This window comes from Callospermophilus lateralis, chromosome 18 (genome assembly GCF_048772815.1).
Source record: "Callospermophilus lateralis isolate mCalLat2 chromosome 18, mCalLat2.hap1, whole genome shotgun sequence".
Lineage (NCBI taxonomy): Eukaryota > Metazoa > Chordata > Mammalia > Rodentia > Sciuridae > Callospermophilus > Callospermophilus lateralis.
Genome location: NC_135322.1, coordinates 54,221,144 through 54,235,316, shown reverse-complemented (window position 1 = coordinate 54,235,316; position 14,173 = coordinate 54,221,144). Strand labels below are relative to the sequence as shown.

General features: G+C 37.4%; 1 protein-coding gene across 1 annotated transcript in view; it reads right to left on the bottom strand.

Annotated features, from left to right (window-relative positions):
• Positions 1–14,173, bottom strand: part of Hydin (HYDIN axonemal central pair apparatus protein) — a 316,785-nt gene that overhangs the window by 274,142 nt on the left and 28,470 nt on the right. The window contains exon 6 of the mRNA XM_076838342.2: positions 6,464–6,588. Coding sequence (XP_076694457.2) covers positions 6,464–6,588 — 125 coding nt within the window. The remainder of the gene's footprint in view (positions 1–6,463; positions 6,589–14,173) is intronic.

The following is a 14,173-nucleotide window of genomic DNA, read 5'->3' as shown; positions in this document are numbered from 1 at the left end:
GAACTAACATCATCAAAATGGCGATATTACCAAAAGTTCTCTATAGGTTTAATGCAATGCCAATCAAAATCCCAATGGCATTTCTTGTAGAAACAGAGAAAGCAATCATGAAATTCATATGGAAAAATAAAAGACCCAGAATAGCAAAAACAATGCTAAGCAGGAAGTGTGAATCAGGCGGTATAGCTATACCAGACTTCAAACTATACTACAGAGCAATAGTAACAAAAACAGCATGGTACTGGTACCAAAACAGGCGGGTGGACCAATGGTACAGAATAAAGGACACAGAAACCAATCCACAAAATTACAACTATCTTATATTTGATAAAGGGGCTAAAAGCATGCAATGGAGGAAGGATAGCATCTTCAACAAATGGTGTTGGGAAAACTAGAAATCCATATGCAACAAAATGAAACTGAATCCCTTTCTCTCGCCATGCACAAAAGTTAACTCAAAGTGGATCAAGGAACTTGATATCAAATCAGAGACATGGCGTCTGATAGAAGAAAAAGTTGGCTATGATCTACATACTGTGGGGTCGGGCTCCAAATTCCTCAATAGGACACCCATAGCACAAGTGTTAATAACTAGAATCAACAAATGGGACTTACTCAAACTAAAAAGTTTTTTCTCAGCAAAAGAAACAATAAGAGAGGTAAATAGGGAGCCTACGTCCTGGGAACAAATCTTTACTCCTCACACTTCAGACAGAGCCCTAATATCCAGAATATACAAAGAACTAAAAAAATTAGACAATAAGCTAACAAATAATCCAATCAACAAATGGGCCAAGGACCTGAACAGAAATTTCTCAGAGGAGGACATACAATCAATCAACAAGTATATGAAAAAATGCTCACCATCTCTAGCAGTCAGAGAAATGCAAATCAAAACCACCCTAAGATACCATCTCACTCCAGTAAGATTGGAAGCCATTAGGAAGTCAAACAACAACAAGTGCTGGCGAGGATGTGGGGAAAAGGGTACTCTTGTACATTGCTGGTGGGACTGCAAATTGGTGTGGCCAATTTGGAAAGCAGTATGGAGATTTCTTGGAAAGCTCGGAATGGAACCACCATTTGATCCAGCTATTCCCCTACTCGGTCTATTCCCTAAAGACCTAAAAAGAGCACACTATAGGGACACTGCTACATCCATGTTCATAGCAGCACAATTCACAATAGCAAGACTGTGGAACCAACCTAGATGCCCTTCAATAGACGAATGGATAAAAAAAATGTGGCATTTATACACAATGGAGTATTACTCTGCATTAAGAAATGACAAAATCATAGAATTTGGAGGGAAATGGATGGCATTAGAGCAGATTATGCTAAGTGAAGCTAGCCAATCCCTTAAAAACAAATGCCAAATGTCTTCTTTGATATAAGGAGAGTAACTAAGAACAGAGTAGGGACGAAGAGCATGAGAAGAAGATTAACATTAAACAGGGATGAGAGGTGGGAGGGAAAGGGAGGGAGAAGGGAAATTGCATGTAAATGGAAGGAGACCCTCAGGGGTATACAATATTACATACAAGAGGAAGTGAGGGGAAAGGGGGAAAATATAAGGGGGAGAAATGAATTACAGTAGAGGGGGTAGATAGAGAAGAGGGGAGGGGAGGGGGGAGGGGGGATAGTAGAGGATAGGAAAGGCAGCAGAATACAACAGACACCAGAATGGCAATATGTAAATCAATGGTTGTGCAACTGATGTGATTCTGCAATCTGTATACGGGGTAAAAATGGGAGTTCATATCCCACTTGAATCAAAGTGTGAAATATGATATATCAAGAACTATGTAATGTTTTGAACAACCTACAATAAAAATTAATTTAAAAAAAACTTAAAAAAAAAAGAGTGAGTCTGAGTTCGAACTGTGCTTTGGACTAGTCATGTGACCTTGGGCAAGCCACTCAATTTCATAGGGATTTAATTTTTCATCTCTAAAAATCTAAGGACTGGATTCAATTATCATTGAAGTCCTCTCTCAAGTTTTTATAAGTTAAGCTCTAATTTATTTGGTCTCAAAACCTAACCAAATAAATTTTTTTGAGATTATATCCCCACAATACAAAGTTTTATTTATTTATAAATTATATCCATATACTAGAGTTTTTGTTCATTTGTCAAATGATTTAAAAATACACTGAAACTATTAAAAAGGATGAGATAAAGAGGAAAAAAATAATATTTTAAAGGTGATTTAACATTATTTGCCAACAATTAATTATTTTCGAAAAGGATTGACTATTCTTTTTCAAATTCCTGGTTTAAAACCTGTGATATAATGACCCGAGGTAATTCAAAGTTCACATTTTTTCTGATACTTAGTTTTAGGGACTGATATAAACAAAAATTTTCCCTCACAAAGATGTGGAAATCCAGATGGAAAAAATTTCATTACTTAGTTTATTAACACTCATTATTTTTCAACTTCATATACTATAAACACTAATAACACAAAGCCTGTAGTTAGAACTCACCTAATACTGTTCCCAGAGAGGTAACAATTCCTTAAAAGTCTGTTAGAAACTTCAAACTCAAATAATTTCATTCAACATAAAAGGATTGTTGGAATGGTGCAATTATAAGATAAAGATTTTTCAGACTGGATTAAAAAAAAAACACCTGGTGACACTCAAATGTCACATTTTAAACATAAAGACACAGAAGAGTTGAAAGTGAGGCGATGAACAGAATATACTGTATCCACACTAATCAAAAGAGAGTTCTACACTACATAAATGTCAGATCAAGTAGACTTTACTGTCAGAAATCTTACTGAAGATGAAGAGTTTCACAATGGTTAAAGGGCTAATTCAACAGGAAGTTCTACTAATCCTAAATGTGTACATACCAATTATCATAGTCTCCAAGTATGTTAAGCGGAAACTAATAACACTAGATCCTTAATCATAGGTGCAGATTTTAATAGCATCTCACAGTAACAAGTAAAATAAGGAGACAAAAATTTAGTACAGATATAGATTAAATGACATGATTGTGAACAACCTTGACCTAATTGACATTTATAGAACTTGTACCTTTTTCAAGTACATGACAATATCTATCGAAATGGAACACATTCTGGGCTGTAACGTAAGTCCTAATTGACTTCAAGGACTGAAATCCTATTGAATTTGCCTTCTGTCACAGGAGGAAATAAACTAGAAATCAGTAACAAAAACTACAGAGTTTCCTAGTGTTTTAATCTTAATCAACATATTGCTAACTAGCCCATCGGTCAAAGAAAAATTAAAATAGAAATTCTAAAGTACTTTCAAGTAAGTGTTAAGGAAAATGAAAATGTAAAAGTACATGAGTTGAAGACAAATTCAGCTTAAGAGGAAAAAATTTGACTTATTATAAAAGAAAGAATGATAATAATCAATGCTCTGAGCATCCGTTCCAAGTTGAGAAAAAATACAAGAAATGAATCCTGAAGAAAATAGAGGGAATGAGATAACAAAGAAGAGACAACAATAAAATTAAAAAGAAATAAAATATTAAAATCAACTAAAAGTTGGTTCTTTGAATAAACTAATAAAGTCCTAACAATACAGATCAAGATAAGAAAAAAAAAGACCAGTGGAGATACAAATTACTCATATCAATAATGAAAGTGGAAAGACTCAAAGATCCAGTTACATTACAAAGATTATGAATGGCTATTCTAAAATAATTTTATGCTGATGAATTTAAGATTTCACATTATATGGAAATTTCTTTGGGAAAACAGTTTAAGAATTTGAATCAATTACTAAAGTCCTGAACTTCTTAAGAAAAAAGATGATTTGAACAATGAATTTTTCAATCATTTAAAAAAGTAGTAAAACACACACACACACACACACACACACACACACACACACACACATACACAAAATCTTTTCCAGAGAATAATTCTGAGCTTCTTGTTTCATAAGACCAATTTGTTTTGTCAAACCAAAACCTGATAAGGTCATTACATGAAAAGAAAATTACAGGCCAAGTTTTCTCATGGATGTCACATTCTCAAACAAAATGTTAGCAAATAATCCAGCAATTTATTAAAATAATAGTATTTAAACATCAAATCAGTCACTGCATTGGAAGAATAGAAGAGCAATAATAGTTGACAATGTCAATAAATACACAAAAAGTGTTGGGCATCTTTCACTACCCATTCAAGATTAACAGATTCTGAAATCTAGGGAGTGAAGGGAATGCTCTTAATCTAATACTAAATCTACTAAAAATCTCAACATCAAACTAATAAAGTCCTAATTAATAAAGTCAAAGTGGAATAAACTCTAGTCAATGTTCCAGAACAAGACAGTGAGAACTGAGAAGAGTCAGTAACATGTATAAGGGAAAAGAAAAAGAGACACATGGCCCCTCCTCATGCATGCACACAGCTCAATCAGAGACGGATCACTGACTTAAATACTGACACTAAAACTTTTAAAGAAGTAAAGACAAGAGAATCTATTCATGATCTTGGAGAAGACAAACCCTTTTTTAACAAGGAAGCAAAAAGCATTATTCTGAAAAGAAAAAAATAGTCAACGTGGATTTCACCAAAATTAAAAAGTTATTGCTCATCAAGAAATATCACCAAGGAAATGAAAAGGCAAGTTATAGACTGGGGGAAAATATGAATAATACATAGATCTACCAAATGACTAGTATTTAGAGTATCCAGTTATACCAGATACTTAAAAATTAATAACAGAAGGGAAAAAGGAGCAGAAGTCTTAAATGGACACTTAAATAGATATCGAAATAGCTCAGAAGCACGCAGAAAGGTATTTAACATCATTAATCATTAGGAAAACAAAAGTTAAAACCAAAACAATATATATTGGCAAGAATGAGAAGCAATTGGAATGCTCACACTTCATTGGTGGAAATGCAAAATGACACGAGTACCTTGGAAAACTGAGCTGTGCTTTTATATGTCTACAAGGGTCAAAAGTGTCCTATTTCATCTAAGCTAGTTCCAATTGGGCTTCTCTTGCCGGTAGCCAGTGAACCATGGCTAACACTAACAGGTAAAAACAGGTTATGTGTTGTAATGCTGGGCCACATGGAGCCAGGACCACTAAACTATAGGTCATGAGGCAGGGGCTTGAGTTGTCCTGCTCAGATGCATACTCACAGAGCCAGCAACTCTGAACTGTCACCTAGATGTCAATTATAACTCTTTCCTTTGCTGTGTACTTCTGTTTTCTCCCTACAAGCAGATACTCTGGTTAAATCAACAACAAATGGGTGAAACTTCAATAGATGAATGGATAAGTAAATGTGATTTTATATATATATATATATATATATATATATATATATATATATATTTTTTTTTTTTTTTTCATTCAATGGAATATTACTTAGCTTTAAAGAAGAATGAAATTATGGTATTTGCCAGTAAATGGATGGAGTTGGAGAATATCATGCTAAGTGAAATAAGCCAATCCCAAATAACCAAAGTCTGATTTTTATCTAATATGTGGATGTTAATTCATAATAAGGGGGTGAGTACTAGAGAAAAATAGAGTTACCTTAGATTAGTTGGAGGGGAATGAAAGGAGGAGAGGGGAGGGGACATTGGGACAGGAAGGATAGTAGAACGAAACAGACATTATTACTTTATGTGTGTGTGTGTGTGTGTGTGTGTGTGTGTGTGTGTGTATGACTACATGACCAATGTGATTCTACAACATATATAATCAAAAAAATGAGAAATTATACCCATCTCTGTATGATATATCAAAGTGCACAAATGCATTCTACTGTCATGTATAACTACTTAAAACAAATTTAACAAAAGGAAATGAGAAAAATCATAAAGTAAGAAAAGGGAATGATAAAATATTAATTTGAAAACTAGCTTTTGAGATGGCATAATGCCCATGCAGGCTACATGATTATAAGTTAAACAACTGCAAAAATAATATGACTTCATGATTACATAGGTGTGGCCAAGAAAATGCTAGTGGTGATGGTTACCATCCTACATTCCTATAGTTGTTAAGTAAGATATTTGCATGTTCTAAAGACTGAAGTAACTGGATCTTACATAGGTGACTAATGGGCACACACAAAACGTTTTGAGCTTGGACATATATTTTTAAAATGTTAGACAAATACAACAGTAAGTCAAATGGAAAACCCATGGGGGTATCCATTACTTCAAGTTTTCATTCACATGTATCTAGCTTCACCCACCTGTATAACTTTGGGTCTAATTTCTTTTCCTGAGCACAGTATTCCTCAGGCTTTCAAGCACTGGGGAATAGATGAGATTTATATCTGGCTCAACATCTTTTCCAATGAAGGCATTTGTTCTTCTGTTCTTTACCTCGTGGATCTTAGCTTACTCTGATACAGTCAAACCCTGTTTCTGGTTGATCTTCATTACATCTCCCACCTGATCTTTCTTAATGTGTTGAATTCTAAATGGAGAATAGCCCATACCTGTGTCATAACACACGACAAGCCTCCCACTGTGATTGCCAATGGTCTGCGGCTCAAACTCTACTTCCAGTTGCGTGGACTCCCCCACGTTAAGAATTCCATCCGTGGGCTTCACAGAGAAAGGCCTGCAACAGGTATGGAGATACAGCATCAGAGCACACTTGGAACCCGTGTGAGAGGAGGAGAGGTCAGACACAGCAGCTTCAGGGTCCAGTAGGAAAGTGTGCCCTTCTCCCTAATGTGAAAGAACTTCAGCTTTAATGTTAAAATAACAGTAACAGATCAGCAAACATAAGAGAAACTTAAATGATGGGATAATATTCTTGTTTGTGTCCTTGCCGTTCATCCCTTCTTTTAACATGCATGAAGTATTCCTGCTGGGCTCTTGCATTGGGTTAGGGTGACAGCAAACAAATAAAGTCCAGTCTGTGTCCTCCAGACTAAGATTTCATTAAGGGACAGACTTAAACCGTGTATGCAAAGCTGTGGTTTCCAAGGGGTAAAACATCAAATTTCATGAAGTCCTGTGGACAGAGGGTACCATAGTAGAAAAATAGACCCAAAAGGAAAGTGATGGTATAAGAAATTCCAAAGACAGTTTAACAAAGATCTATTTTAAGGGGGTGGTGGGAGGAGTATAGGGAACTACCAGAAATGATGCAATAGCCCAGGGTTAGTAGAAGTTGAGCTGTCACCATCTCTAGGCCCAAAGAACCATGGGGAAATTGAAACCCACAGGAGAGTCCTTAAGAGAAGCCCCCTTGTGAGGGGAAAGGAACCTTTAGTCAAAGGAGATGGACAGCCCAGGTGGGCCCACAGTGAACATAGTGGGGTAAAAAACAGCCTACCCAAGTGCCTGTGGGGACTGTCCTTGGCTGAGGCCATCCAGAAGCCAGAAGGCACTTGGGCCTGTTGACCCAGGCACAGAGGTCAGCTTCCTGGACGAGAAGAGGCAGCAGGAAGGCGGAGAGTGCATTTGGAAAGACAAGCAGGATAAGGTCTGTGCTTTCATAATAGAATATGGGGGTGCACTGTGGGGAGTGAGTGTGGTTTGGGGAACAGCAAACGGTTTTGCCTAATTGTTTTGGAAGGTAGTATCAAAAGAGAAGCTGGATCTGATCATGAAGTACCTTAAATAACTTATGGAGTTCTTCCTTCTAAATAGGAAACTCAGGCCATTTAATTATTTTCACGGTCCATTTCACTTCTTTAAATTGCTAGTTTTTCAAAGTAATGTGTTGTACAATCTATCTGACAGGCAAAGCTGTTTCTGATTATTTACTTCGATCACAACATTTCTCAGAGTCATCATTCCTTAAATATTTGCTTTAGATAATGAACTCAGTTCCAGAAAACCTAAGCTTTCTGTTATGAGGGTACAGAACTTCTGGCCAGGCTAAGGCTGCGTGGTACCTAAGATTCTTCTTGCGGGACCCCTCTCTTGGCACTGGTGCCTCAGGGGCAGTTTTTAATTTTCTCTGGTGCTCTGTACTCTTGATGTCCTTTCCTTTCACTTCTTGACATCCCCCTTCTTTTTTCTGTCCTTCCCTCTACTCCTTGTACCTATTCTCCTGCAAGCACCAGGCATTGCCGTAGAGGCCCCCTGGAGTGGAGGTTCCAGGGACCAGGTGGGAGCAAGTCCCAATGCAGCGAGTCCACAACCCCGCTCTGCCATGACCTTCAGTTTCCTTATCTACAGAGCAAGGGCCATGATGCACCTACTTCGTAGAATTATATTGCAGACTAAAGGGATCAGGACAGGTAAAGTGCTTGGAATAGTGGCGAGCACGTAGGAGATGCTGTGTAAGGGCTTATTATTATGTTTGTTATTGCTGTTTTTATCTCCCTCACTGGCAGTTCTGAGGTACTGGAAGACAAACCTGAGGATGAGTTTGGGTGTTAAGACAAGTTCAAGCTTGTTATCATTCTCCCCTCCGTCCTTCCCACAGCTCCAGAGACACTGTAAAACATACCCATAACACATCAATGTGTTCAAACACCTTTGGTAGTCCTCACGGTCAGTGTAATAAAGTTCAAATCCTAGGCATCTGCAGTCTCACACAATCTGCTCCCAACCAGGTTTCACATTCTGATAACACATACCTCTGCCCAAATATCCCTTGCACCTATCACATTCCCAGGTGGGATGAGTGGGAAGCCACGGTCTCTTCGTCCACAAGCTCCCTCAGCACTACACCTGTTCTGCCTTCCAAGTAGATTGTGCCCCTTGTAACAATCCAGAACCGCTAGGGTCATATCAGAACACCCAGCCCTTCCCTGGTGCCATCCTCCTTCCAAAGTGGCCGACCACATTCCACACTCAGTCCCCTTTTCAACAGAACCCTGCTTATGCAAAGCTCCTGGTGCGGTACACACAATAGAGTTCCTTCCCATGGAATTTGGGTTTTCTCTCCTCTTCTGTCAATAGTTTCTAGCCATTGCAAGAAGCAGGTATGGAAAGCAATGTTAGAAACTAACACAGAGGGCTGGGGTTGTGGCTCAGCCCTAGAGCACTCGCCTAGCACGGGCGAGGCCCTGGGTTCCATCCTCAGCACCACATAAAAATAAATTAATTAGTTAAAGATATTGTATCCAACTGCAACTAAAAAATAAGTATTAAAAAGAAAGAAAGAAACTAACATAGAAAGAAGTTCAAAGAAACAGCCTCTGAAGGAGAGCAAATCCATGGGCACAGACGCTGTTCTGGAGAGTATTTTACATGTGTCAATTCTTGTAATCCTCCAAAATACCTTTAAAAAGTACGTGTTGGTATTTGTGTTTTAGATAGGAAAATATAGATGACCCCAAGAGGCAGGCAACATGCCCAGGGTTGCCCAGCCAGATGGTGGGAGAGCTGGGAGGGAAGCTGCCTCAGGTACCTGCTCTGTCCCCCTGCCCCAAGCCACCCCTGAAGATGGAAGCCATCGTTGTACCTCACACACAGTTCTCTACTCCCAGGAGCCTCTCAGGAGAGGTTGTTGAATTGCATTACAGTCAAATCCTAAAGGGGAATAAAAATATTTTCATTCATTCTTTAACTTTTATAACATCTTGGTGAAACAGAAAAGGACTAAACTCTTAGTAGCTCCAGAATCCCTGCTTCATGGAACTCGTGAGTCCTCCACTGTCAAAGTTCTGTCCTTCCTCTGGCCTCAGTGAGAATCTGAAGAGCTGAGAGCAGGCCCGGTTTCCTGACTTGGGGAAAACATGGCAGTCCCTTCTTCTTTCTTTGCCACTCCTTCCCAGGACTTTTCTTTCTGCACTGTGATTATACCTCCTTTTCAAATATTTCTTGGTAGCAGAAGAGCAGATTTGAAGTGAATTGGATATTATTATATAGCAGAGCACAAAATTCTCTGTGAATTTTCCACAGAGAAGGTGACACTTGATATCACGCCTCTAGGACCTGCAGGAGTCCAAATTCCGAAGGGCGGGAATGGACCCTTTCCTTCATTGTTAGGCTTAGATTACACTCTACTTTTTCAGTGGTTAGGAAATCACCTGGGATCGCCTTTGCCACTTGGAGCTGCCTAAGCTTTCTCAATAAATCAGTGTTAATTGGTGGAGTGTGTTTCGTTCTGGTGCCTAACCGCTGTCTGTAATTTGATTTTGTACTTTGTTTTATTAGAGATGAGCTGAACCAGCTTGAAAATATCAAGTATCAGAAAAGGCTCTTACAAAGAAGTCAAAAGTATGGTTCCTCAAGGGCATAAGGCTGACTCTATCAAAATGTTTGGTCTTGATATCAGCCTTCATTAATACCAACTAATTATGGACAGAATTCAGTTTTGTGAAAAATCATGAGTCACAAGAAACATGTTTTGTTCCATCATGAGTTATTCTTAAGAACTGAAACTATTCCATCCAAATGATTCAATACTATAACAGAAGTCTAAATATTGTCCTACTATATTAAATATTAAATATTAGTATTTTTCTTCAGATAACCTTTCTTCTTTAATTTCTAACTTGAGGCTTTAGGCTTCAAAATTGCTTCTTAATAATCACTCTCTCTCTCTTACCTTCCAATATTCATCCTACTTTAATAGTCAAAGTTATTCTGGGACCTACTAGAGTTTTAGGTCAAATCTGTAATAAAGTTGAATGGTAATTGTTTATGTTCTCTGTATATTTTATAGAACACTGCAGCTCCTTTTATTAGTGTAAAAAACATCATGCCCATTTTATAGTACATGTCTTTTTTATTTTAAATTATTGTAGAGGTTTATAGTTGTACTTTGCCCTTGTGATATATTGTTGGATGGGAATCCTATAAACATTTATTGAACACTTATTTACTCTTGACATTTTGCTAGATGTTGGGGAATACAAATGAAAAGATACACAACCCTTGCATTTGAGAAGCTCACATTCTAATGGGGACAACAGATGTACAAAGAAAGTTTTATTTTTACAATTTATATAAAACTAACCATCATATAAACTTAACCATTAATTAAATATTTCATTAACAATATATATAAGAATATGTATCAAAATAGTATATATTTAACATATACATAAAATAACAAAATTTCAATAAGAATATGTATACATATATAAATTTCTGGTCATATATCAACCTTAAAAGAGCTAGGACTAAGAGTAGACTGAGCTTTTGACGCCAAATTCCCAAACTATCACTGCTCTATCAAGTCTATTAATAATCACATTAATCCAAGAACCCTCCCTAGGAAACAGAATCACCTCTGCAGTTTTTAGAACATTACAGAGATTCTGATTCAGTATGATCTGACCACAAATTCAGTCACATTCTTCCTCATTGTAGCTATCAGAGATTTCAGTTGCAAACAACAAAAACCAACCGAGGCTAATTCAGAATAAGGATTGATTGGAAGGGTTTGAGGCAGCTCATGGAACTAACAAAATGGTTGGAAAATATGCATTTTGTGGAAAAAGCATAAAATACCATTTCATTAAAAAATCTAAGCAGGAAAACAAAAAAAAATTGCAAAGAGGCAATTTAATTGAGAGACTTAGCTGCATAGAAAATGGGGGAGATGAGAAGCCCAACCTAAGATGGTGAAGTAACACTTGGACTGTTAACTGCAGTGAGCCATTTTCACCCCCCCCCAGGTTGGAGATGAAAGGAAAGGATGAAGCGTTATCACATCCTGGGATTCTAGAGTTACCTGGAAGAACCTGGAACCTGGGAAGGCCAGTCTGACAGCATCTAAGACCACAGAGAAGTTGAAGCTGCTGCTGGGGACTCTGCTAAAGATGGAGATGATGATGATGATGATGAGGAGGAGGAGGAGGAGGAGGAGGAGGAGGAGGAGGAGGAGGAAGAGGAGATGGAAAAGGAGGAATATCCTAGCTCCTTCCTTCCTTCTTTCCTCCTACTCTCCAATCTCCTTCCAGTGCCCCCACTGATCCAACTCAGCTGGAATCCACCCAGCCTCCGGAGTTAGTGGAAGGCTAACTCAGTCCCACAATGATACTGGGCAAAGTAGGGACAGGACAAAAAAATGGATCTGAGAACAAATGAGCCCAGAACTGACCCATGCTTGTTCTAATCCAGGTCTTGAGATTAGTTTATTGGAGAGACTTGGGTAGGTCATTTCTGTCCTCCTGCCTTCCTTCCTTCATGTTGGATGTTCTCATGGTTTCTGGCTAGTCCTTGAGTTGGTTCCCCAATTTACCTTAGGATTATTTCCATATTAAGAAAATATGATTGACTATATGAAACAAAATGAAATTAAACCCTTCTTTGTCACCATGCACAAAATTCAGCTCAAAGTGGATTGATCAAGGACCTAGGAATTAAACCAGAGATGCTGCATCTATTAGAAGAAAAAGTAGGCCCAAATCTCCATCATGTCAGATTAGGCCCCAACTTCCTTAATAAGACTCCTAAACACAAAAATTAATATCAAGAATCAATAAATGGGATGGATTCAAACTAAAAATCTTCTTCTCAGCAAAAGAAATAATCAGTGAGGTGAATAGAGAGCCTACTAATTGGGAACAAATTCTTACCACGCACATGTCAGATAGAGCACTAATCTTTAGAATATAAAAAGAATTAAAAAATCTTAACACCAAAAAAACCCAAATAATCCAATTAATAAATGGGCCAAGAAACTAAATAGACACTTCTCAGAAGAAGATATACAATCAATCAATAAATATATGAAAAAATGTTCAACATCTCTAGCAATTAGAGAATTGAAAATCAAAATTACTCTAAGATTTCATCTCACTCCAGTCAGAATGGCAGCTATTAAGAATACAAACAAGAAAATGTTGGCGAGGATGTGGGAAAAAAGGCACACTCATACATTGCTGGTTGGGACTGCAAATTGGTGCAACCAATCTGGAAAGCAGTATGGAGATTCCTTGGAAAACTGGGAATGAAACCACCATTTGACCCAGCTATTCCACTCCTTAGTTTATACTCAAAGGACTTAACAGCAGCATACTACAGGGACACAGCCACATCAATGTTTAGCAGCACAATTCACAATAGCTAAACTGTGGAACCAATCTAGATGCCCTTCAGTAGATGAATGGATAAAGAAAATGTGGTATATATATACAATGGAATACTATTCAGCATTAAAAGAGAATAAAATCATGGCATTTGCAGGCAAATGGATGGAGCTGGAGAAATATAATGCTAAGTGAAGTTAGCCAATCCCCCAAAACCAAATTCTGAATGATTTATCTGATTTAAGGATGCTGATTCATAACATGATGCAGGGTAAAGGGGAGGATTAAATGAACTCTAGTTAGGGCAAAGGAGGAAAGGGGAGGGAGGGGAAGGTAAGGAGTATAGGGGTAGGAAAGACAGTGGAATTTGATAGTTATCATTATCCTAAGTACATGCATGAAGACACGAAGAATGTGACTCTACTTTGTGTACAACCAGAGATATGAAAAATTGTGTTCTATATGTGTGATATGAATTGTAATGCATTCTCTTGTCATATGTAACAAATTAAAATTTTTAAAAAAATTTTAAAAAGAAAATATGATTTACAATGTCAAATGGATAGAATAGTTTTACATCTCTTCTTAAAACTGCAAATTATTAAATGTAATTTTGCTTCACATTTATATGAATCTAATAGGCGAGAAATTCCCATCTATGTGTAATTTTTAAGATTCAGATAATCAATTAAGGAAGATATACTTCCTGCACTTTTCTTTCAAATTAGGTAGATTATCTTTTTCATATATAAAAATATCAATGTAATAGGAAAATTTTAATGTGTATTATGCATGGTAGTTGTATTTTGTTTAATGAAAAAAGATGGGTTCTTCCTAAGTCATGGTGAACCAATTGAACAATCCACTTCCTTCCCTCTAAATCAAAATATGTGAGGCTCACACCATGAGATGGCAAAGGCTTTACTAGGTTGATGAATGATGTCAGGAGACACTAATTTCCAAAAGAACTTTGGCTTTGATTTATTTAAAGTAGTTCAGAGAGTCTTGCCTCCCTTTAGGATACAGAAAGGAGAAAAGTGTTTCTCTCATCCTAATAATGAAAAAAAAAAAACTGGCAGAACAACAAAATCACAACTTTTCTTGAACCTATCAGAGAGCTGAGGTTTCAGAGCAAACTGCCTGAAATCTAAAGACAGGCAATCCCCCTTCTCCCAGGGAGATGGGACATGTACAAATGGTTTCACCAGTGGCTTTTACCTGTGGCTGACAGAACTTGCCTCCATATGGAAGAAAAGG